The sequence below is a fragment of the Miniopterus schreibersii genome (assembly GCF_964146895.1).
Source record: "Miniopterus schreibersii genome assembly, chromosome: 2".
NCBI classification, from domain to species: domain Eukaryota; kingdom Metazoa; phylum Chordata; class Mammalia; order Chiroptera; family Miniopteridae; genus Miniopterus; species Miniopterus schreibersii.
In genome coordinates, this window is record NC_138102.1 from 391,106 (window position 1) to 412,759 (window position 21,654).

General features: G+C 54.0%; 1 protein-coding gene across 2 annotated transcripts in view; it reads left to right on the forward strand.

Moving 5' to 3' along the window:
- The window catches only part of DLGAP2 (DLG associated protein 2), a 274,304-nt gene that overhangs the window by 237,895 nt on the left and 14,755 nt on the right, over positions 1–21,654 (forward strand). For both annotated transcript variants that reach the window (XM_081129834.1, XM_081129835.1), the window contains 5 exons: positions 1,706–1,853; positions 1,971–2,190; positions 15,066–15,424; positions 16,460–16,501; positions 21,403–21,488. In XM_081129834.1, the coding sequence (XP_080985960.1) occupies positions 1,706–1,853; positions 1,971–2,190; positions 15,066–15,424; positions 16,460–16,501; positions 21,403–21,488 (855 nt within the window). The remainder of the gene's footprint in view (positions 1–1,705; positions 1,854–1,970; positions 2,191–15,065; positions 15,425–16,459; positions 16,502–21,402; positions 21,489–21,654) is intronic.

The following is a 21,654-nucleotide window of genomic DNA, read 5'->3' on the forward strand; positions in this document are numbered from 1 at the left end:
TGGGGAACAGCGAGGGACGGTCCTGGAGGGAGGCCAGGGGCCCGTCAGGTGCCACGCACCAGGGAGGGCAGCCCTGACCACAGCGGACAAAGAGCCATCGCCCTCCCGACCTGCCAGAGCAGGACCAGCGTAAAGCTTAACGCTGCTTTCTCCCCGACTTCCTTTTGTCTTTTCGAGTGGAGGGAAGGCAGGTAGCGGCTGGAATGCGGGATACACCTGGTTTTAAAACTAAATTATATTCTATTAATATATAAAAATATTAATATTTTGCAGAATAAGTGACTTTGAATCTCTAATAAACGGGCTTTGCCCTGGCCAGAGTGACTCAGTGGTCAGAGCATCGGCCCTCACACCAAAGGGTCGTGGGTTTGACTCCACGTCACGGGCACGTAGCTGGGTTGCAGGTTCGATCCCCAGCCCAGGTTGGGGTGCACTCAGGAGGCAATCGATCAATGTGTCTCTTCACATCAATATTTCTTCCTCTGTCTCCCTCCCTCCCTCCGGTCCTTCCACTCTCTCTAAAAATCAATGGAAAAAATATCCTCAGGTGAGGGATTAACAATAAATAAATAAATATAAATGGGCTGTGCTTGGTCAGAACTTAAAATCCAGCCCAGTTTTTCCTCCACTGTCCCATTTTTAAGGAAAGATGTAAGTCACAGAAAAAAACAAATTACATCAAGAATTTACTTTGAATAGCAAGGAACATACATTAAAGTATCTTTATTGTTGACAGTATTACAGATGTTCCCCCTTCCCCCCCCATTGCCCCCACCACCCAGTACCCGCCCCGCCCCAGGCCTTCACCTCACTATTGTCTGGCCTTGGGCTTTGCAAAGATGCATTAAGTTCTTCGGTTTATCTCCCGCCTCTGCCTTTCCTCTGAGATCCCTCAGTCTGTCCCATGCTTGTCTTTCTGTGCCTGGCTCATTTCACTCAGCGTAATGCTCTCCAGGTCCCTCCGTGTGTCCCAAATAATAGCTTCTAACTGGAGTCAGAATCGGTGACCTGATATTTATACACAGGCCTGCGCAGTGACCTCATTCGGTGTTTCCACTGTGGAAAGATTGTCAGCAAAACTTGGCAGGAGGTCCACGTGCCGGAAATTTAAGCTACTCTGACGTTCCAGCTGCCAGACACCCTCACGTCTCCCCACACTTTTAACATTTTACCAAATAGCAGGGAGACCGGAGAGAATCGGTTTTCCGGGGAGTTTGGGAGAGAAGGTCATAATGATGATAAAGCAGAATTAATTTCTCGGTCGGCTCTTCCTCTCTGCCCAAGGTGCACCGTCCAGACACTTTGCACACGTTAAGGCCGAAGGCAAGCCTTTTATTTTTCTGAGCAGATAACGTTGCCTAAAGCAAACATTGTTTTTATGAGATTTTCATAGGTTTCTGGCTTCAGCTCAGGAGCCGAGTTCATTTTCAGCACTTTCTTAAAAAAATGTGGAGTGATCCTAATTTCCTACCTGGCCATAAAATGTCAGGATTCAAAGCAATTTTGCAAATAGCCTCCCTATTACTTTGGATGAAATTCACATTTGTGTGAGCCTTGGGAATGTTTGCATGAGGCGAAGGTATCCGTCAACAGACAGTCGGGGGCTGGGGACTTTACAGCGGCCTCTCCGCGTCGGTTCCTAACCTGCCCGCTGTCCCTTCAGTGATATCCGTGCAACGCCTTTCCTCTTATTTCTTTCCTGTAGCCAGAGCTACCTGCAAGCGGCCAGCGACGGGCCTGCAGGTCACGGCCTGGACCCCTCTGCCAACTACAACTCCCCCAAGTTTCGCTCCCGGAACCAGAGCTACATGAGAGCTCTCAGCATGCTGAGCCAGGCCAGCTGCGTGAGCCAGGTGGGACCCACTGTCCGCCCCTCCGTCCCTGGGGCCAGTCTCTAAAACCAGGTTGGGTGGGGCCTGGCCAGAGACCCTGGTGGGTCTCGCCACCGACCGCGCTCTTGCCTGTTCCAGATGAGCGAGGCCGAGGTCAATGGGCAGTTCGAGTCCGTGTGTGAGTCCGTCTTCAGCGAGGTGGAGTCTCAGGCCATGGATGCCCTGGACCTCCCCGGGTGCTTCCGGACGCGGAGTCACAGCTACCTTCGCGCCATTCAAGCTGGTTACTCCCAAGATGATGAATGTATCCCCGCACTGACACCCTCCAACGTCACCTCCACTGTCAGGTCCACAGCAGGTAAGGAGGCCCTTTCTGACCGTCCTGGTGGAAAACACACAGGTGTGCGAAGGTCCTTCGCCCCGGAAGGAGCAGGGCGCACCCTGAGCGCAGGTGTGGTTTAGTCTCCAGTGTTTGGTAACTATTCCAAATTACATTTGTAACATTGTCACATTTGCGGTGGTATTTGGAAACATTTCTTTCACAGGTAACCTTTCTTTTTTTAATTTTTTAATTTTTTTAAATATTTCTTTACTGATTTCAAAGAGAGGAAGGGGGAGAGAGAGAGAGAGAGAGAAACATCAGTGATGAGAGTCATTGATCGGCTGCCTCCTGCACGCCCCCAGCTGGGGATCGAGCCCACAACCGGGCATGTGTCCGGAGCGGGAATCGAACCACAATCTCTTGGATCCTAGGTCGATGCCCAACCGCTGAGCTATGCTGGCCGGCCAACCTTTGTTTTTTTAGAATGAAATCCATAATTATCAAAGTTTTTAAAAATAAGTAAGTATTCCTGGCTGGTGTGGCTCAGCTGGCTGGGCACCGTCTCGTGTACCCGGAGGTCACAGTTTGATTCCTAGTCAGGGCACGTGCCCCGGTTGTGGGCTCGATCCCCAGGAGGCAGCTGATCGATGTTGATGTTTCTATCTCTCTCTCCCTCTCCCTTCCTCTCTCTCTAAAATCAATAAAAACATTTTAAAAAGATAACCAAATATAAAAGTTTTGTATAGGAAAAAATGTGAGCCCTGATATTTAGCAGGTGATTGCTTTTTAAATGTCGGAGCTGAATGGATTGAGCGAAGCCCTTGGATGCACAGCGACGCCTGGGCTTCTCCGTGGCCACGTCCAGCCCAAATCTTGGTCTCTGGGTAAGCGAATCCATAACTGTGATTCACGGCTGCCAGCGAACCGATCGTTAATGCAAATTCTCTGTCGTCTTTGGGCTCTGCCGGTTCAATGTCACCGCTTCCTTCCGTTCTTACGGCAGCCACATCCACCCCTGAAAATTTACCACCCGAGCTAAACAGCACGGCCTAATATTTCTCCGCACTGTCGTATTTCTCTGACGCGATGAATATCCATGGTCTGGAGGAGCCATAAAGCAGAGCCGGCCATAAAATTCCCCCAGCTGCACGTGACAGCCGAGCTGGCCGCTCAGCAGCCAGCCGAGCGCAGGAGCGAGGTGACCCGGGTGCCGTGGGACCTGGGTCCCGCGACCTGTCAGAGGAGCTAAGGGCAGCTCTGGGAGGAACTGGGGCGAATGTGGGTTTGATTTCTAGCACCAGGAACCGGAGTGGGGGAAGGGACAGGCAGGGTCCGGGAAGGGGTGTCCTGTACCAGAAATGGAGCTTTTTTTAAAAAATGTTTTTATTGATTTTTTTTAGAGAGAGGGGAAGGGGGAGGGAGAGAGAAACATCAATGACGAGAGAGTCATTGACCGGCTGCCTCCTGCACGGCCCCCGCTGGGGATCGAGCCCACAACCCGGGCATCTGCCCTGACTGGGAATCGAACCCTGACCTCCTGGTTCCTAGGTTGATGCTCAACCACTGAGCCACACTGGCCGGGCCAGAAACAGAGCTTTCTCCTTGCATGCTAACGGCTTTCGGGAGACCTAGGGGAGGTTACGTGGAATTACAAATTGCAGACTGCATGCCGCTGGTAAACCAGCACTGACCAGCCTCTTAGAGGAAGCACCCTGACCGATGTGCAGTCCAGAGATGGCCGAAGGAGTAGCCAGGACCCAGACCCTGTCCAGCATGTTGTCCCTCCAAGGTCTTAGCAAGTTGGCTTTTCTGGAGTATCCGAGGGAATGAGGAGCTGTGGCCGATTCATCCAGTAGCCTAACCTCTGGTTTTCAAAGAGGCCCTGGGTCCTCGGTGATCTTTTTTTCTTTAATTTATCTTTATTGTTGAAAGTATTGCAGGTGTCCCTTTCCCCCCTTTTGTCCCCCCCACTCTTGCCCCTCCCCCAGGCCTTCCCCGAACTATCGTCTGTGCCCATGGCCTGTGCATGGATGCATGTAAGTCCTCTGCTTAATCTCTTCCCCTCTTCCCCCGACCCCCGCCTTCCCCCGAGATCCCTCCGTCTGGGCCAAGCGTCTGTGTCTCTCGATCTGGTTTCTTCATCAGTTTATTTTGTTCATTGGATTCCACATGTGAGTGGGACCGTGGGGTCCTTGCCTTCCTCTCACTGGCTTATTTCACTTACCAGGTCCCTCCGTGCTGACTCACAGTGAGAGATTGTCTTCCTTTTTCCAGCCGCGTCGTTTTCCATGGCGTGAATGTCCCACCGTGTTTTTATCCCCTAGTCTACTGCTGGGCACTGGGGCTGTTCCCAGGTTTTTGGTGGTTGTTGTTAATCCTCTGAGGATATTTTTCCCATTGATTTTGAGGGAGAGAGAAGAGAAACATCGATGTGGGAGAGACACATCGATCGGTTCCCTCTGCACAGACCCTGACTGGGGCTGGGGATCAAGCCTGCAGCCCAGGCACGTGTCTTTGCCAGGGAATCGAACCCAAGACCCTTTGATGCGCAGGCCGGCGTTCTAACCACGAAGCCACACCGACCAGGGCTGTTTCCAGGCCTTAGCTGTTGTAAACAGTGCCGCTGTGAACACAGGGGCGCATAAATTCTTTCCGGTTCGTGTTTTGGGCGTCTTAGGATGTGTTCCCAGAGGTGGTGTTTTTGTGCACTTCTTGGCCCCTGACGGGAGGCTCTGTGATGCTGACGGCCGAGCCTTGCAGCCTCGACCGCGGGTGCTCTGCTCTGAAGCCCAGCTCCGTGGGGGCAGGGAGGGCAGTGCCAGGACCTGTCCCGAGGGGTCTGCAGGGCTGTGGATATTATCACAGCACGATCAGGGGGTCGTGGGTGACAGGGCTGGGCCTTTGTGTCCTCTGGGCTGTCCTGTTCCTTTTGTTTTTTCCCCTCGGGGAAGGCATGGACCACCCCTGCCCTTCCAGGAAAAGAAATGTGAAAAAAGAGCCCTGGCTGGTGTGCTCAGTGGATAGAGCATCGGCCTGCACACCCAAGGGTCTCGGGTTCAATTCCCGTCCAAGGGCACCCGCCTGGGTTGCAGGTTCAGTCCCCTGCCCAGGCTGGAGCATGTGCAGGAGGCAACCAACCGATGTTTCTCTCACTTGCTCTCCCCCCTCCCTCCCTCCCACTCTCTCTAAAAATCAGTGGAAAAAATATCCTCAGGTGAAGATTAACAAAAAAATTAAAAGAATAAAAAGAGATGTGAAAAGCGCAGATTAGAAACTCGGGGAAGTGATGAGCTTCACCGTCATTGAAGCACTTCAATGGTCATCACTGGTACTTTTACCAGCATCTGTGGCGTGTATCTTATGGGTGAGGGACAGTCAAACGATCTCACGTCTTCAGAAATGCTCTGAGGGTGACCGCCCCGTGGAACACGATCGATCACCTTCAAGCTGTCATTACGGGCAGAATAAAAATAAACAGATCATACAGGTGACACAAGAACCAGGGGGGCCCGGCCGGTGTGGCTCAGCGGTTGAGCATCAACCTCTAGGATTCAGAAGGTCAGGGTTCAATTCCCGGTCAGGGCACACGCCCGGGTTGCCGGCTCGATCCCCAGTTGAGGGCCTGCAGGAGGCAGCTGATCAGTGACTCTCGTCATTGATGTTTCTCTCTCCCTCTCCCTTCCTCTCTCTGAAATCAATAAAGATATATTTAAAAAAAAACAAAAAAAACCAGTGGGGAGCTGAGACTAAAGCTCTAATTTATGTGCACATGATTTACCCAGTGCACTTTTATATCCCCAAAGTGTACGTACCAAATAAATCACACAAGATGCTTCTCTTCAAAGTTTCTATTGGACCCTGGGCTAGTTATCGAGTCGAGGGGGCCGCCGGAGGTGAGGACGGTCCGGGAGTCAAATGAGAGAGGTGGAAACTCTAGGGGCGTCGGCTGTGGTGGGACACGTGCCACCGGGAGGACACGTCCAAGCAGGTGGCTCATGAACCTTCCCTGTCCTTGTTTTACTCTGAGCGTCGTCTGTTAGGTATTTACAATACTTCCTTCCTAAATAGAACTGAGAAGGCATGCGGCCATAGTCTATAAGAGTGTGGCAAATACCAAAGAAATGACAAGTTGCTGTCTGAAAAAGCAGAAAGACACACGTACGGAGAGACCGTCGAACCCCCCAGGACGCAGATGCCCGCTGGTCAGCACGGCTGAGCGTCCGACCTGATTCGGGGCTTCCTGCCGCGGAGGCAGACGGGACATCAGTAATTTTGTGTGGAGAGAGAAAGATTATTCTGACAAACTGATTTTCTTTTTGTTTCTAAAACTCTCTTGAAAATAATTCCAAAAAAGTTGTTTTTGAAAACATTCACAGTGATTATCTTGAAAAATAGGATTTATTTAAATGCTCCTTTTTGCATGCCTGAAAAACAAGTTGATGTTACTAGGTCACCTCCCCTTGTATAAAATGCAAATATGTAATCTTAATATTCATCTAGCAATAGTTAAATATTAAAATATGTGCGTGGGAGGTCTGTGAAGAATTCAGGAATATGTGTTGAGCAGCTATAGGGTGTCCCAAGAAAGTGCCTAAACACACTTTGAATAATCATAAAGGCAGTGTTGATTAAAATGCATTTCAGTTTCAAAATTGACCTGCCAGCTGTCACAGTGTGTGTATATTTTGGGGGACACCCTGTATTTCAAACCCCCGCGGGCGGCTGCTGCTGGTGGATTCGCTTGCCTGGGGTCTCGAGCTCCCTGCCCTTGGCCACGCAGCCCCTGGAGCCCGAGGTGACTCAGCGGAAACCGTGTCCCTTAATCTCATCTGCAGGCGTCCACTGCTCAGCGATGAACCCCCCCCCCCCCGCACCCCACCGTCCCGTCCCTTATGGAAAACACTAGCATTGATTAGTGTCCTCTCTTTAAACGAAGTGGTTTTGAGAACATCTAGCTTTCATTTCACACATGGCTTCCTCCCCCGGGATATGACTTATCAGGTGCGTTGCCTACTTGTCTAAACAGGCGTTTCACCCAATTTTTCAAGGGAGGGAGTGCTATTGATATCGTGGAGGAAAATGCTAGAAAATTAGATTATAATGATTTTGCTCCAGGTCAGGAATGTTCTCAGCATGTGTCACAGCTGATTCAAGAAGTCGTTAAAACAGAGGGAAAATCCAACAGGGCAAACAGCCGTAACTCATTTCCGTTTTGTTTGTACGTCTGGAGCAACTTGTCTCTCAAGGGGACATGATAGTTTCCAGTTTCCAGGATAACCTGAGGCCTCGGGAGTTCACCCTCCTCAGCTCCAGGTACAGGACTCTCGCCTGGTCCCACCCTCACCTGCCCTCTGACTCCTACCTGCCTCCCTTCCTTGTACAGGGCCCTGGGGATGACATGGGGCCCACTCACGTGACTTGGGGGGAGGGCATTATTGTTCCTTGAATTTTAATGAATTTTCTTGAATTTTAATCACATCGGCAAAGAGCCTTTGCCCTGTAAGGTGACATAGTCACAGGTACCAGAGATTAGGACGTGGACTTGGGGGAGGGCATTATTGTTCCTACCATAATAGGATTTCAATAAATGCTGTTTGAGTGCGCGAATGAGGCCTCCTCTGGGACTCCCCGAGAGGAGAATTGATGTAGGATCGGACAGACAGAAGCCTGGGACCACTGCTCTTCTAGGCACGTAAAGCTCATCCTTGTAATAAATTCAAGTTCACTCCAGTGACGCAAAACCAAATTCAGGTGCAGCTGCCATCACTTCCTCCAGGAAGCCTTCACGGATTCACTCGTTCCCTACATAGTCTCGTCCAACATGAATTCCTCCCTCCCACTCCCTGAGGGACAAGTTCCAAAGAACATACTACCCCCAAAAATTAATTTTCATATCCTTTTTTTAAAAATACATATCTTTATTGATTTCAGAGGGAGGAAGGGAGGGGGGAGAAACATCAATGATGATCGGCTGCCTCCTGCAGGCCCCTGCTGGGGATCGAGCCCCGACCCGGGCATGTGCCCCGACCGGGAATCGAACCCTGACCTCCTGGATCCTAGGTCGATGCTCAACCTCTGAGCCACGCTGTCTGGGCTTCATTTCCCTTTAAAATATACGTCTCTTTTAAAGATATGTGGATATTAGATGCCAAAACCTTTAGGCTGTGGCAGAGAATTAAACTCCTATTTGTATTTACTCACATGGTCCCATAAACATGCCTTCAAAGCCAGGGCTCTGTGGCTTGTACTCCTTACAACACGGTAGCTTAGAAAGCATGAAAGTAAGACAAATTATTTCAATTCATGCAATTATGAAATATCCTGAGAACATTGAAAAAAACACTTCTGCTCCCTCGAGAAAGGGAAGGCTGTAGCCGTGCCCTTCAATCGAACCTCGAGGTGCTGGTACCTGGGGGTGGCCGGCAGCTGGCACTTTGGTCCACATGCCGTCCTCCCTGTGTTCTCAGCAAGGCCCTGCTGTGGGACGAGTCACCCCGAGGTCCCCAGCCTTGCCTCTGGCATGTCTTTTGCCCTTTGCCTCGGGACCGAGTCCCCGGAGCTACAGAGGGTTGCGGGGAGCCCGTGGCCGAGGTGCTGGGCGGCCCCATCTCAACGGGGATTTGAGGCAGACACAGTTCAGTGACGAGCGCCAAGCAGGGTTAACAGTAACTCTGCATTCACACAGCGTGTGTGCCTTGTGCTGGGCCTGAGCTTCGTTGGGGAGCAGCGGTCGGCCCCTTTTGCAGACGGTGGCAGGTGCTTGCAGGCCCAGGGCTCCTCACGGTGGAGCCAGAATAGTCTCGAGTCCGGCAGAGCCCCCGCCCACCGCACTTCCCGTGTGGCCACCGGCTTCCTGGCCACACGAGGGGGTGTCTGCTTGGTCAGCACAGACCTGTGGGCGTGTTGATCCCAGCGGGCTCTGAGCGAGCGCGGAGGGGCCTGGCCGGAGCTCTGACGTCTCGTCACAGCCGACGTCAGCCCGGGCAGCTGTCGGCTATCTCAGTGCTTGGTCCTTGTTGTGGGGGGGTCAGTGACTGTATTTCCCTTCCTGTTACCTGAGATTATTCCTATGTCGTCCGTATTATGGGTTTGTGGACTTCCAACTTTTTTTTTTTTTACTATTTTTTATTGATTTTAGAGAGAGGAAGGGAGAGAGAGAGAGAGAGAGAGAGAGACAGAAACATCAATGATGAGACTCATCGATCGGCCGCCTCCTGCACGCCCCCGACGGGATCCAGCCCACAACCCGGGCATGTGCCCTGACCGGGAATCGAACCCTGACCTCCGGGTTCACAGGTCAGCGCTCAGCCATGAGCCATAGCACCCGGCTCCAATTTTTTTATGGGACTTTATGGGTGAAATGGACAAGATTTAGGCTGAGTTCGTGGAGCATCTGTGAGAGGAAATCGATCGGAAGTTATGTACTGTTTTTACCCTTCGAGGAGCCCTGGCTTTATTATTTTACTCACTGTGTCCATGGAAGGTCCTTTTCCCTTGAGAAAAGAGACGGTGGTAATTCTGCCTGTACTAACCCAGATCGTCGACAGCCACACACCACCATCCGCCGTGGGCAGACATGAGAATCAACAATTTCGTCACCACACCAAGCACCGCCCAACAATTACCTCCCCCCAGATTTTTATAGTAAAAGTATAATTCCGATGCAACTTTCTATAGACTTCATGCACCATTAAGTGTCCTGAATGAAACTACACGCACATGTTCACAGCATGTGCCGAGTGCCGCCTGCCACACAGGGTGCAGCTTCTCCAAGGACGTTCGTCGGTACCCAGGTGCCACCCAGTGGTGTCACTGCTGTTGGTCGGTCACCATTTCCACTGGAAAAAATTACTCTTTTCAAAAACGTTTTCATCTACGTTTAAAGCGTCGCATTCTCGGAGACGGGAGAGAGTCGTGTCCTATAGAACAGGGAGCGGGGCGGGAGCTACACCTCGAATTCCCGTTTCACCCCCGCATCTCACCCTCATAACCTCCGGGGGCGTCGCTGCTAATGGGTCTCTGCAGTCACCTGATTAGCGCCTGGCCCTTCGAATATTCTGCTCTTAGACACTTTCCTGACTCTTCGTGTCATTAAAAGTCGGTCCATTCTCAGTTTTTCTGCAGAAAGCCCACGTTCTCATTGCGTGATGCAAGTTTTTTAATATTTAAAATGAAGACAGGCCCTGGCCAGTCTGTTCAGTGGTTAGAGGCTCGGCCCACAGGCTGAAGGGTCCAGGGTGTGATTCGGGACAAGGGCACGTACCTCTGTGCAGACTCGGTCAGGGCACTCGCAGGAGGCAGCTGGTGGGTGTGTCCCTCTCACATCAACGTTTCTCTCTCTCTACCCCCCTTCCGCGCTCTCTGAAAAGCAATGGAAAAAACATCCTCGGGAGAGGATTTTAAAAATTAAAATGAAGACAGGGAGTGTCTATGAGATGTTAAATGCTGGCTAGACTCTCATTTCTTGCTAATTAACGCGTTTGAAATAGACGTCCCCGCTGCTGACCCACCGGTGCCGGCCCAGAACTCGGGCCGCCCGCGTCATTTTTTGTAACTTTGGGGAAATGGTAGCGTGCACGCCTGTGGGGTGGGACTTCTGTGTCCCGTTCCGTTTACACTTCTGTTTTGAGACTGACGTTAATTAAAGTGTCAAAATGGCTTTCATCTTTCCTGCTGAATCTGCTGCCTTCAAAGCCGGGTGTCTCCAGGATCCAGGCCCTCGTTTGGACGCCCGCGGCTTGATTACTGTCCCTCCTTTTATGCTGGTGTCTTTGAAGCCCTGATTAAGGGAGTGCGACGGGGCTTCCGCGTGCCCGCCGCGTTCAGCAGAACCCGACGCTTGCCGTTCAGAATATGTTTTATCTTGATTGCGTATTTGTGCTTCAGATGGTAGAAGGCTAATTTTTGAATTTCCTTTCTGGCGTGCCAACGACTCCCGAGGACTGAATTCAGCGGCGTCCAGGTGTGGGTGGTAATGAGGGCGTATTGGAGGTAACGACGTATTCGCGCCGAGACGGCTCCCAGTCCCGCAGAAGTAAGGACGGGACAGCTGTTCATTCTGTCCCAGTCAAGTCAGCTCATCCCAATTAAGTAAAACGTGTTTCTCCAAGGCCACCCTCAGCAGAGGTGCTAACCCGTCCCCGCGAAGACCCTCAGGCGCGTCCTTACGGTCAAGGCCGTTCGCTTCCTGCCGTCAGTGGGCAGATAGGCGGACACACCCTGGCGCAGACTCCACGCCGCGGGAACGCTCTGGGGTGTCGGGAATGTGGCGCAGCTGCGGCCCCCAGGGTCGCATCGCCGGTGCCGCCCGTCAGCCGAGAAACGGGGTTTTGTTTGTTTTCTTTGTTGTTAATCCTCACTGGGGATATTTTTTCCGTTGATTTTTTTAAAGAGAGTAGAAGAACCGACACTTTAATTAATGGCAGCCTCAAAACGTAGGTATAAGCGGAACAGGACACAGAAATCCCACCCCACAGGCCTGCGCACTGCCATTTCCCTGAAGTCACAAAAAATTTTTAGAGGGAGGGAGGGAGGGAGAGAGAAACATGGACGAGAGAGACACGTGCCCAGGTCGCCTCCCGCACGCACCCAACCGGAGCTGGGGATCGAGCCTGCAGCCCAGGTACGCGCCCTTGACTGGGAATCGAACCTGCGACCCTGGCGGGGGTGGGGGGGCAATGCTCTAACCACTGAGCCGCACCGACCAGGGCGAGACACTGTTTTAATTATAGTTTAGGTGTTTGGCTATTTAGAAGTTTGGGTCACTGAGATTTGGCTGTCGCTCTGCCGTTGGAAGTGGGGTGTAGAATGTCTCCTTGTGCATGTGATGGAGATGAATTCATGTTTGGGGACAGTGTCCCCCCACAGTGTCCCCCCCAGTGTCCCCCCCTATTTTCCCCCCACAGTGTCCTCCCCATAGTGTCCTCCCCACAGTGTCTTCCCCACAGTGTTCCCCCACAGTGTCCCCCCCAGTGTCCCCCCCCTAGTTTCCCCCCACAGTGTCCTCCCCACAGTGTTCCCCCACAGTGTCCCCCCAATTTCCCCCCACAGTGTCCTCCCCATAGTGTTTTCCCACAGTGTCCCCCCCATAATTTCCCCCATAGTGTCCTCCCCATAGTGTTCTCCCACAGTGTCCCCCCATAGTGTCCCCTCCCACAGTGTCCCCCCCCATAGTGTCCCCGCAGCGCCCCCCCATAGTGTTCCCCCCACGGTGTTGCAGCTGCGGCTTCCTCGGGAGGGGTCCTGGTGACGTGAGCTCAGTGCCACAGTCACGGGAGGGGACGCCTTGCGCCTCGCCCAGGCCTGTTCTGCTGCAACAGCAGGACTCACCCACGGAAACCTTGCTGACAGGTGGTCCGTGCGCGGCTCCTTCCGCCAGTCGGGCAGGGACCTCTCCTGCTGGGACGGCGGCCGATTCCCTCAGGCCCCCGGCGAGCTGCTCCCCTCTCACTCCCTTATCTCGGGGCGACTCTCGCCAGCTCACCTGGTCTCTGAGACGCACGCAGAATCCAAACTAACTCAGTAATTCGATTGGAAAACACGCAGGTGTGTTTTAATCTCTCTCCCTTTAAGTAGGAAGCCACTGGGAAAACCACCGGGGATCTTCGCAGCGCTGTACACACGGTGAGGAAATCGATGGAGGCACTACAGCCAAGAGGATGTTTATGTCTGGGCTCACATAATAAAAATAAAAATAGATTAGTCAGGGCTTCAGCTACCTTAGATATTAAGTAACCATTTAATTTTTTATTTCAAAATCACTCATAGTTAAATAAACCTAATGCGATGTTTAGAAACCTGTCTTCATTGATTCGTCTGCTCTTTGGAGATGTACAAACTTCAGTAGAATTCTGTTGCTAAATTAAATCTAAATTTTTCAACTGCATTTAGTGTGTGCCTGACGTACATGTAGAAAATGATGGATGGCACAGCCTCTAACTCATACTTTTAGCTGTGTCTTCACATCCGCAGAATGAAGACAATTACTTTCTCCCAAACTGCTCAACTGAATAATTGAATGTTTCTCTTGAATGTGTAAAATGATTTTTTAAATTGCTTATTTTAGTCCATGGCAGCAAATTAACACGATCAAATGATCATTTTTTATTCTTTCTGTACTGTGTTTCCAGCCTCTGTCCTCACTGCAGCGAGTCATTGGGAATACACAGCCCTGTCCCCGAGGGCCGGAGGCGCCAACACACGTGTGTCAGGAGAGGGGCCAAGTGATAATGATGAATGAATGAAGGATGGATGATGAATGGATGATGGGTGGGTGATGGATGGATGATGGATGGATGATGAATGAGTGATGGATGGATGATGAATGAATGATGGGTGGGTGATGGATGGATGAGGGATGGATGGATGATGAATGAGTGATGGGTGGGTGATGGATGGATGAGGGATGGATGATGAATGAGTGATGGGTGGATGATAAATGAGTGATGGGTGGATGATGGATGGATGATGAATGAGGGATGGATGGATGATGAATGAATGAATGGATGCACTGATTCACTTTAGTTTCTTAAAAGATCCTGTCTCCGAGTTGTGTTCTTTTTCTGGAACATGTGATCTACTGCAGTTTTTGTTTTGTTTTTAATATATCTTTATTGATTTCATAGAAAGGAAGAGACAGGGAGGGAGAGAGAGAGAGAAACATCAGTGATGAGAGAGTCATTGGTCGGCTGCCTCCTGTATGCCCCCAACTGGGGATCGAACCCGCAACCCGGGCATGTGCCCTGATCTCCTGGATCCTAGGTCGATGCTCAACCGCTGAGCCACGCCGGCCAGGCCACTGCAGTTATTTACTCAGGACTGATGCTTGACTTCATGTTTAAATTGTAAAAGTCGAAAACATTCTGTTAACCAGGAACATAAAAGTGATTGGTGGTTGTGCTATGAACAGGCCCGTGTCATATGCACACGGGCCCTGCGAGTGACCTGGGGACATGCAGAGTGCGTGTTAAATGCCCGCCTGACACCTTCAGATACAAATCCCATCTCGGCTTCCACATCCCATGTGAGAATGAGTCTGGGGTCGGTGCCTGGAAGTTGTGTGTGTTTCTAAATCTGTTTCTTTCTTGAACTTGTATAAAACTTATTATTCTCACTCTGGCCGGTGTTGCTCAGTGGTTGGAGCATCTGCCTGTGCAGCGAAGGGTCCTGGGTTCGATTCTTGGTCAAGGGCACGTACCTAGGTTGCAGGTTCAATCCCCAGCCCCGGTCAGGGCGTATACGGGCGGCGACCGATCGACGTGCATCTCTCACATCCATGTCCCTCCCTCCCTCCCTCCCTCCCTCCCTCCCTCCCTCCCTCCCTCCCTCCCTCCCTCCCTCCCACCTTCTCTCTTCCACTCTCTAAAAATCAATGGAAAAAATATCCTCATGTGAGGATTAACAACAACAAAAATTTAAGAAAAATACCTGTTCATTATTAGCGTTTGCAAGCGACACAGAACTGAGAGGAAACAGCCCTGTGCGGTGAGGACCGCGGCTGACCGGCTTCAGTTCCGCTCTTTTCCATCTTAGTCTCGATGGAACCTGCTATGTCCTGCTTTTTAATGGGTCGTAAAGTGAGCATTTCCCTGCGACACCATGGCCTGCGTGGAAGTCACCGTGAGGTTGCCCTTGTTCCTACTGCCTCAGGAGTCACGGGACGCCGTGGCCATCGCGGATTTCTCGCGGATTTCACGTATTTGTAACTTCTTGCTGTTGAAAATACTCGTGTAGACTGACATCGCGCAGCTTTTTCTGTGTTGATCTCATTTTCTCAGGCTGGACATTGGGGGTGGACATGCCTGATGGGGCACTGGGAGTGAGCACGTGGACAGGGACTGTCGGCCGATTCCCGTGCAGGGGGAGGCGGGAAATGCGCTTTTGTTGACGTGGGACTTTCGTGTCTCTTACAGCCGTCTCCTATACAAACTACAAAAAAACACCGCCGCCGGTGCCCCCGCGGACCACCTCCAAGCCTCTGATCTCAGTAACAGCCCAGAGCAGCACCGAGTCCACGCAGGATGCCTACCAGGACAGCCGCGCCCAGAGGATGTCCCCGTGGCCCCAGGACGGCCGTGGCCTCTACAACTCCACGGACAGTCTGGACAGCAACAAGGCCCTGAACCTGGCCCTGGAGACAGCCGCCGCCCAGCGCCACGCCGCAGAGGGCCAGGGCGGCCTGGGCGGCCTGGGGCGGACCAGCGATAAGGCCATCCTGGCGTCCAAAGCCGAGGAGTTCCTCAGGGGCCGGCGCTCCTCCATCGGGATCCAGGTAGCCGCTCACTGCCTCAGGAATGCGCATAGGTAGACAAGACTTGGCCAGGCCAGTGCCCTGGTCCCTAGCAGAGCCGTGGCCTCTGAGGCCGGGGATGCCAGACGGGTCTTCGTCCCTATTGGCAGCCTGCAAGTGCATAGACACGGCCATCCCAGGGTGACTCCGTCCCTGACCCAGGCCCACCCTGCTGACCGAAGGTCCCCTCCCCTTCCCACCTCCCCAGGGCATTGTCTGGGGGCCATTGGCTGCTTAGAGAGCGAGGAATTCGGTCATTTTGATGCTTAAGAAGGAATTTTTTTTGTTGAAATTGTTTTTTCAAAGCTTTTTAGCCTTGTGGCCAAACAGCCAAGTGGGGGAGGCATTGGGAACACAAGGCAAAGAGACAGGCCTTTGGCTCTGACCCAGGTGCTCACGTCACTCACGTGTGGGTCGCCCAGGGCACTGCTGCAGCAGACGTGGGACACACTGGGGCTTTAGCGTCGCCACCAGTGCCACATCCTGTGGTTTCAGACCACCAGGGCCCCAATGCCAGCCCAAGACGCAGACCTGGCTGCGCCCTCCTGGGCCTCTGAGCAGGTGGCCCTGCCGTCTCCCTCCCTTCTGCCGCCTGCTCCTAATTGTGTCCAGGGCGTCCATTCGAGTGCTTGGAGGGGGCGGGTGCAGTGCAGACGTGGCAGCCACCTTCTCCTCGTGTCCCAGCCCAGGGGCTCCTCGGCCGCAGCTCACACTGAGGAAACGTCCCCCCATCTGCCCCGGTGACAGTCCCCTCCCTCGCCCTGTGACGCGACCAGGCAGCATTCTCACCTCACCCCCTGCAGACGGGGCTCTGCTCTGACTTCCCCTCGCTCCCTGCTCAGCAACGAGCCCGGCAGACGGTTTAGAAATCGGGTGCTTCACGGCCCAGGGAGGAGGGCACAGAGCCGTGGCCCACGAGCAAGGGCGCTCTGGGCGTCCGGGACGGGAGCAGGCTGGGGAGCCCCGCGGCCGCCCTGCAGGCTGGGTCCCCACACTGTGGTTCGTTGTTTTGTTTAGGACTCTGAGTTCCCCGAGCGCCAGCCATACCCAAGGTCAGATGTAAGTACCACGCGCTCACAGCCAGTTCGCATGAACTCTGTTTACCTCCCTTTCTGGATTCCATACAACTGCTCTGTCACCTCTCTGTCCTGACGCTAGGTGCCAGGCACTGTGCTGGGAGCCCCACGCGTGCAGGGCCCGGCGCCCCGTGTGTAGATGGGCCCCGTTTATCAGGACAAAGGGGCTCACACCACCCGGTGACTGCTGCCACCGTGTAGCCCACGGGCACCCAGGGGCCCTGAGCCGTGTCTCGAGAGAAGACTCTGAAGGTCCCCAAATTGACCAGGGGGCTTCCCGTTCCTGGGCGACCCTGCAACCTTGCCCTTCCCATCAGCCACCCTCCCACTCTCTCCCCACCTGCCCACCGCCCACGAGAAGGGTGGCATCACCTTCCGCACACGCGCAGCTCTGACGTCACCTGACAGTCCTGGGAACACATTTCAGAAACTAACACAGGTTGTCCGGGTACCACTCCCACCCCCATGTCACCCCAGGAGCCCCCCCGACACCCTCCCTCGCCCATGCCCCACCCACCCCCGCTCCACCCACTCACTCAGCTCACAGGGCCACCCTCCCTAGACGCCTTTCTGGGCGCCATCCCCCGAGACTGCGTCTCCGCGGCAGCCGCGGTACCTCCGCCTCGGCCCCACCCAGCGCCCAGCACAGTGCCTGGCACACAGCGCGTGCGCGGTCAGTGTTGGATGAGTGAGTGGACGGAGACTGGACTGGGACGTGGGGGGCGGGCTGGGGGTGGGGGGCGTTAAACACGAGGGTGCACGTGTAGGTCGGATCAGACTTCCTCCGGCAGTAAGAAAAGCGCACAGTCCGTGTGAGCTCGTAACGTGGCGATGGTCGGACTAAGGGCATTAAAAAGCCAAGAGGAAACATTGTCACAGAAAGTCGAGTGTTAAGGTAAAGAAACGAGCCCAAGATGAAAACAGATGAGTGTAGACGCCAAGCAGAGAGCAGAGAACAAAGTGGCGGAAAAGGGGCGACTGGTCGGGTGAAAGGCCGCTGTGGGGCGGGCGGGGCTGGGACAATGGCTGGGACGTCACTGCCGTCGCCCAGGTCAAAGTAACCACGGCGACGACACGTCACGGAGCCCCAGGCCCACCACATGCCCCCCCCACCATGGCCCCATGTGCCAGGTGGTGTCACGGGGAAACTGAGGCTCGGGGGTGAGTGACTTGCCCAAGGGCACATGGCCAGGAGGGTGGAATCCTGCCCCCTACTGTCCCCTCTGCTTCCCAAGGAGAGGAGCGGGAGGAGGGTAATGTGCCCTGTGTCTCCAGGGCTGGTGCTCTGAGCGGGCGTCGCTCTGTCCAGCGGCCAGTAGAGACAGGCTGGGGCTTTCGACACACTCGACCTATGCCGGGCGGGTGACACCCCCAACCGAAGACCCCCCTCCCCAGAGCAGGGCTGACCGGGAAACTGGGGGAGTGTCATCTGCACTCCTGGTGGAGAATCTTCACGTCCAGTCAGTGTCCCTCTGGCTGGATAGAGTTCACACAGCCGCTCACACCTCCCATGGGCCCAGGCCCTGGGGAGCTACCGCGGGCAGGGTCCTGGTGGCCTCGGTGCCTGTTTGTCCGGGGACCTTCCCCCGCCGGGTCTGCAGGGCTGGGCCGTGGCTGCCGGACCCTTTCTAAGGTGCAGCAGGGCCGGGGCCTGTCCTCCCGAGACCCTGCCCACCCTCCTCTCCTCCCCTCTCTCGTCACAGTTACATTAACGGTTTTCTTTGTGTTGGTTTTGTTTTCGTGTGTTTTTCTGTTATTGCAGTTTTTCCTTTTCCTTTGTGTGTGTGTCTGTGTGTGTTTATGAGACTTGAAAGTGTTGACTGTGCCCGGGTCCTGCGTTGGAGCGAATATCCAGGAACCTTCAGGGCACCTGCCGCCGTTCCCCCCTTTGAGCAGGGGGCAGGCCCTGTGATTCCACAGGGGGTGGGCACACGGGGGCACCTGGGGAAGCTGTGTCACTGTTTGGCTCAGTGTCCTCCCTGAAGACTTGGTTTACCCAGGAACCCAAGTTGGATGGTCAGCTGGAGCCGAGCCCCACACCGCTGGCCATAGCGCTGTGCAGAGCTGTGAGCGTCTCGTGGCCTCAGGGCTGGGACTTAGAATAGGCGCCTGAGGGACACACAGTGACCCTATAGAGCCATACCTGCCCGACTGCGTTCGAGCTGGAGGAGGCAGAGTGTGAATGAGGTCAGCTTTGCAAGCACAGTGCTGCAGCCGGGGCTCGGACCAGGCTGGCTGCTGCCGGTCCTGCCAGGATCCCTCCCAGGTCCCTCAGAAACCCGGGCTCAGATGTCGGGCAGCTCATGGGTCCTGACTTCCTGCAGACAGGGCCACACAGGAGACAGGGCCAGGGCACTCTGGGCCTGCCCCCAGCATGCACATGTGCACATACACATGCACATACACATGCACACATGCACACACATGCACACACATGTACACACACACACCAGCCACCAAACTCCTATTTCTTAAATGTGTCATGCTCAGTTCTGTCCTCCCCCCCCATTTGTCACCAGGCATGTGCTCAGGAGCCCTTCTGACAACAGCCGGGGGAGGGAGGGAAGGGTGCTGGGTCCCGAGGGGCCTGGACATCCTCTGGGTGTCTGTGGGTGTGTCTGTCTGTGTGGTTTCAGTGTTCTGTCCACACCATGTCATAAATGCCCCTCATGTTATGGCCACGGTCTCCTCTCGGGCACGTCACTCTGCCCGCCCTCTGCTGTCCCCGGTTGTCCCCGTGTCCCACCTTATGAATAATTCTACAACAAATGCCCCGCACATCTGTCAGAACCTACGGTGACTCCTCTAGACTGGAATCCTGATGGAATCAGGGACGCACATCTGAGCACTTACGATAAACGTTAGTGTTCTTTCCTTACAAACCTCTCTCGGAAAGTGCCCGTGTGGACCGATCCCCCCATATCGTGTATCTGTCCAGTTGGACACTATCTACCCAAACTGCACCATGCTGGGGCCTTTGCCCGGCCGCCACCAGCCGGGAATGGACGCGCGGGAGCTGTGGGCGCACACGCAGCCCTGGCCTCACAGCAGCAGCAGCGTCACCAGGAGGAACCCACCGTCCCTCCACGGAAGACGAGTGAACAGATCGGGTTCTTTCCATGAAATGCAGCCACACACTGTGACAGGGCCGGGCAGCTCCGTCCACACTGCCCCAGACAGCATCCTAAATATACCCAGCATGAGTAAGAAACAGATTCATCTAAGCCGGGACCCCCCAAAACCAGGAGAAACGATACTAAGAGCAGCGAGAGGATTCTCACCCAGGACGGTCCTCTCCTGCCTCCTCTCTCATCTGTCAGAACACCTGCCAACGAGGCGTGACTCCCATGCATGTTTTCAGAATTAGACCAAGAAAAACGGGGTGCGCCCGACCATTCTCCATGGCACAGGTTGATTCTGGCCACAGAGGGTCAGTGCAGAGCGAGTCTCTGCCATCGGACAGATCCAGGCGTGAGTCCTGGCTCTGCCCCCACGAGCTGTGCACCCCTGGGCAAGTCACTCACCTTCTCTGATTCCTCCACTGGTCAGTGCTATGCTGCTCGACACAACAGCGGGTACTATGTGGGCTACGTGTGTGTGATGCTCTTAGCACAGTGCCGGGCGCACAGTGAGTGTAAAACACCAGCTATTGGTGTCATCGCCTCTGTGCGCCCCCCGATCGAGTCTCCCCCAGGGGCCGGGGCTCAGCCTCCAGCAATCTTGCAAGTCGCGACCACGCTTGTTAAGTAGCTGCCCCTTCTCTCTCATAACTCACAGGAGAGAGTTGTAATTCTGTGCTCAATGGTTTGTATCTTCCCTTATAGTAATCACTAATATTTTTAAGAAAAGATGTGTTTTACAACTTATGACATTTTGGGTTGGTCAAAGTCCCATGGATGCAATAAGTAGTATTTCTTATGAGAAAGAAAAGGGACGGTTGAGGAGCTGGGATGCTACTTGTGGGTAAACAAACTGACCTCTGTTTCGCAGGCTTTTCACGCTGAGAGTATCGGGGTTTTACTGTTTTATTTTTATAAAATGTGCTGGGCTGGGATCCCCCCTCCCCCCCCCCCCGTGTCCATGTCACACTGCTGGTGACCGTTAGGATGCTCTGTGGGTCTCGGGAGGCTTTTTGGTGAAGGCAGCAGCGTGAGGGTCCCGCGTGAATGCTCGGTTTCTGTCCTGTGCTGACGTCGCCTGCCGGGCGCGGTCCTCTCAGCCACTGTGACGCAGCCGCGTGTGGGAGAGGCCGGCACCTGCCCCGTGCGCCTGTGCCTGCCTGGCTTCTCCGTGTGTGTTGGACGCAGACGCCATACAGTTTATTAAATCGCTTCTCTGTCATCAGCTCTACCTGGTCTACGCTGTGCTTTCACTGTAGGGTGTGATAAGAGCCTTTACGTCCTGCGGTAACGTAGCCCTGCAAAGCCTATTTTTTGCCTGAGTAGAACCAAGCGGTGTTCCTTGCCTACATAGAAAAGACCCGAGTTCAAGCGGTTACATAGGATGTGCTGAAACATTGTAGCAGCAGCATAGGCACCAACCTGGGACCGGAGTTCAAGCGGTTACATAGGATGTGCTGAAACATTGTAGCAGCAGCATAGGCACCAACCTGGGACCGGAGTTCAAGCGGTTACATAGGATGTGCTGAAACATTGTAGCAGCAGCATAGGCACCAACCTGGGAGCCGAGTTCAAGCGGTTACATAGGATGTGCTGAAACATTGTAGCAGCAGCATAGGCACCAACCTGGGTGCCCCCCCCCATGGTTTTACTCGTTACTTAAACAGACTGTAATGAATCACAGCCAGTGAGCACACGCAGGAAGACCGTCCCTGGCAGGGTCCCGCGTCTCCGTTCTAAAACGAGATGTTCTGTGTTGAATTAGGTGGAAACCGCCACCGACTCGGACACGGAGAGCCGCGGCCTGCGGGAGTACCACTCGGTCGGCGTGCAGGTGGAGGATGCCAAGCGGTAACTCGCCCCTCGGGACACCTGGCGCTTCCGAGCAGCAGCGGCTGGTTGGGAGCACGGTCGCCGGCGTCTGGTCAGGCCGACCGTCAGCGATTCATGCCGTTGGTGGGAACAGGGTCATATATTTTCGCCTGTCTGTTCCCACCATCTGAGTATGAATTAGGGT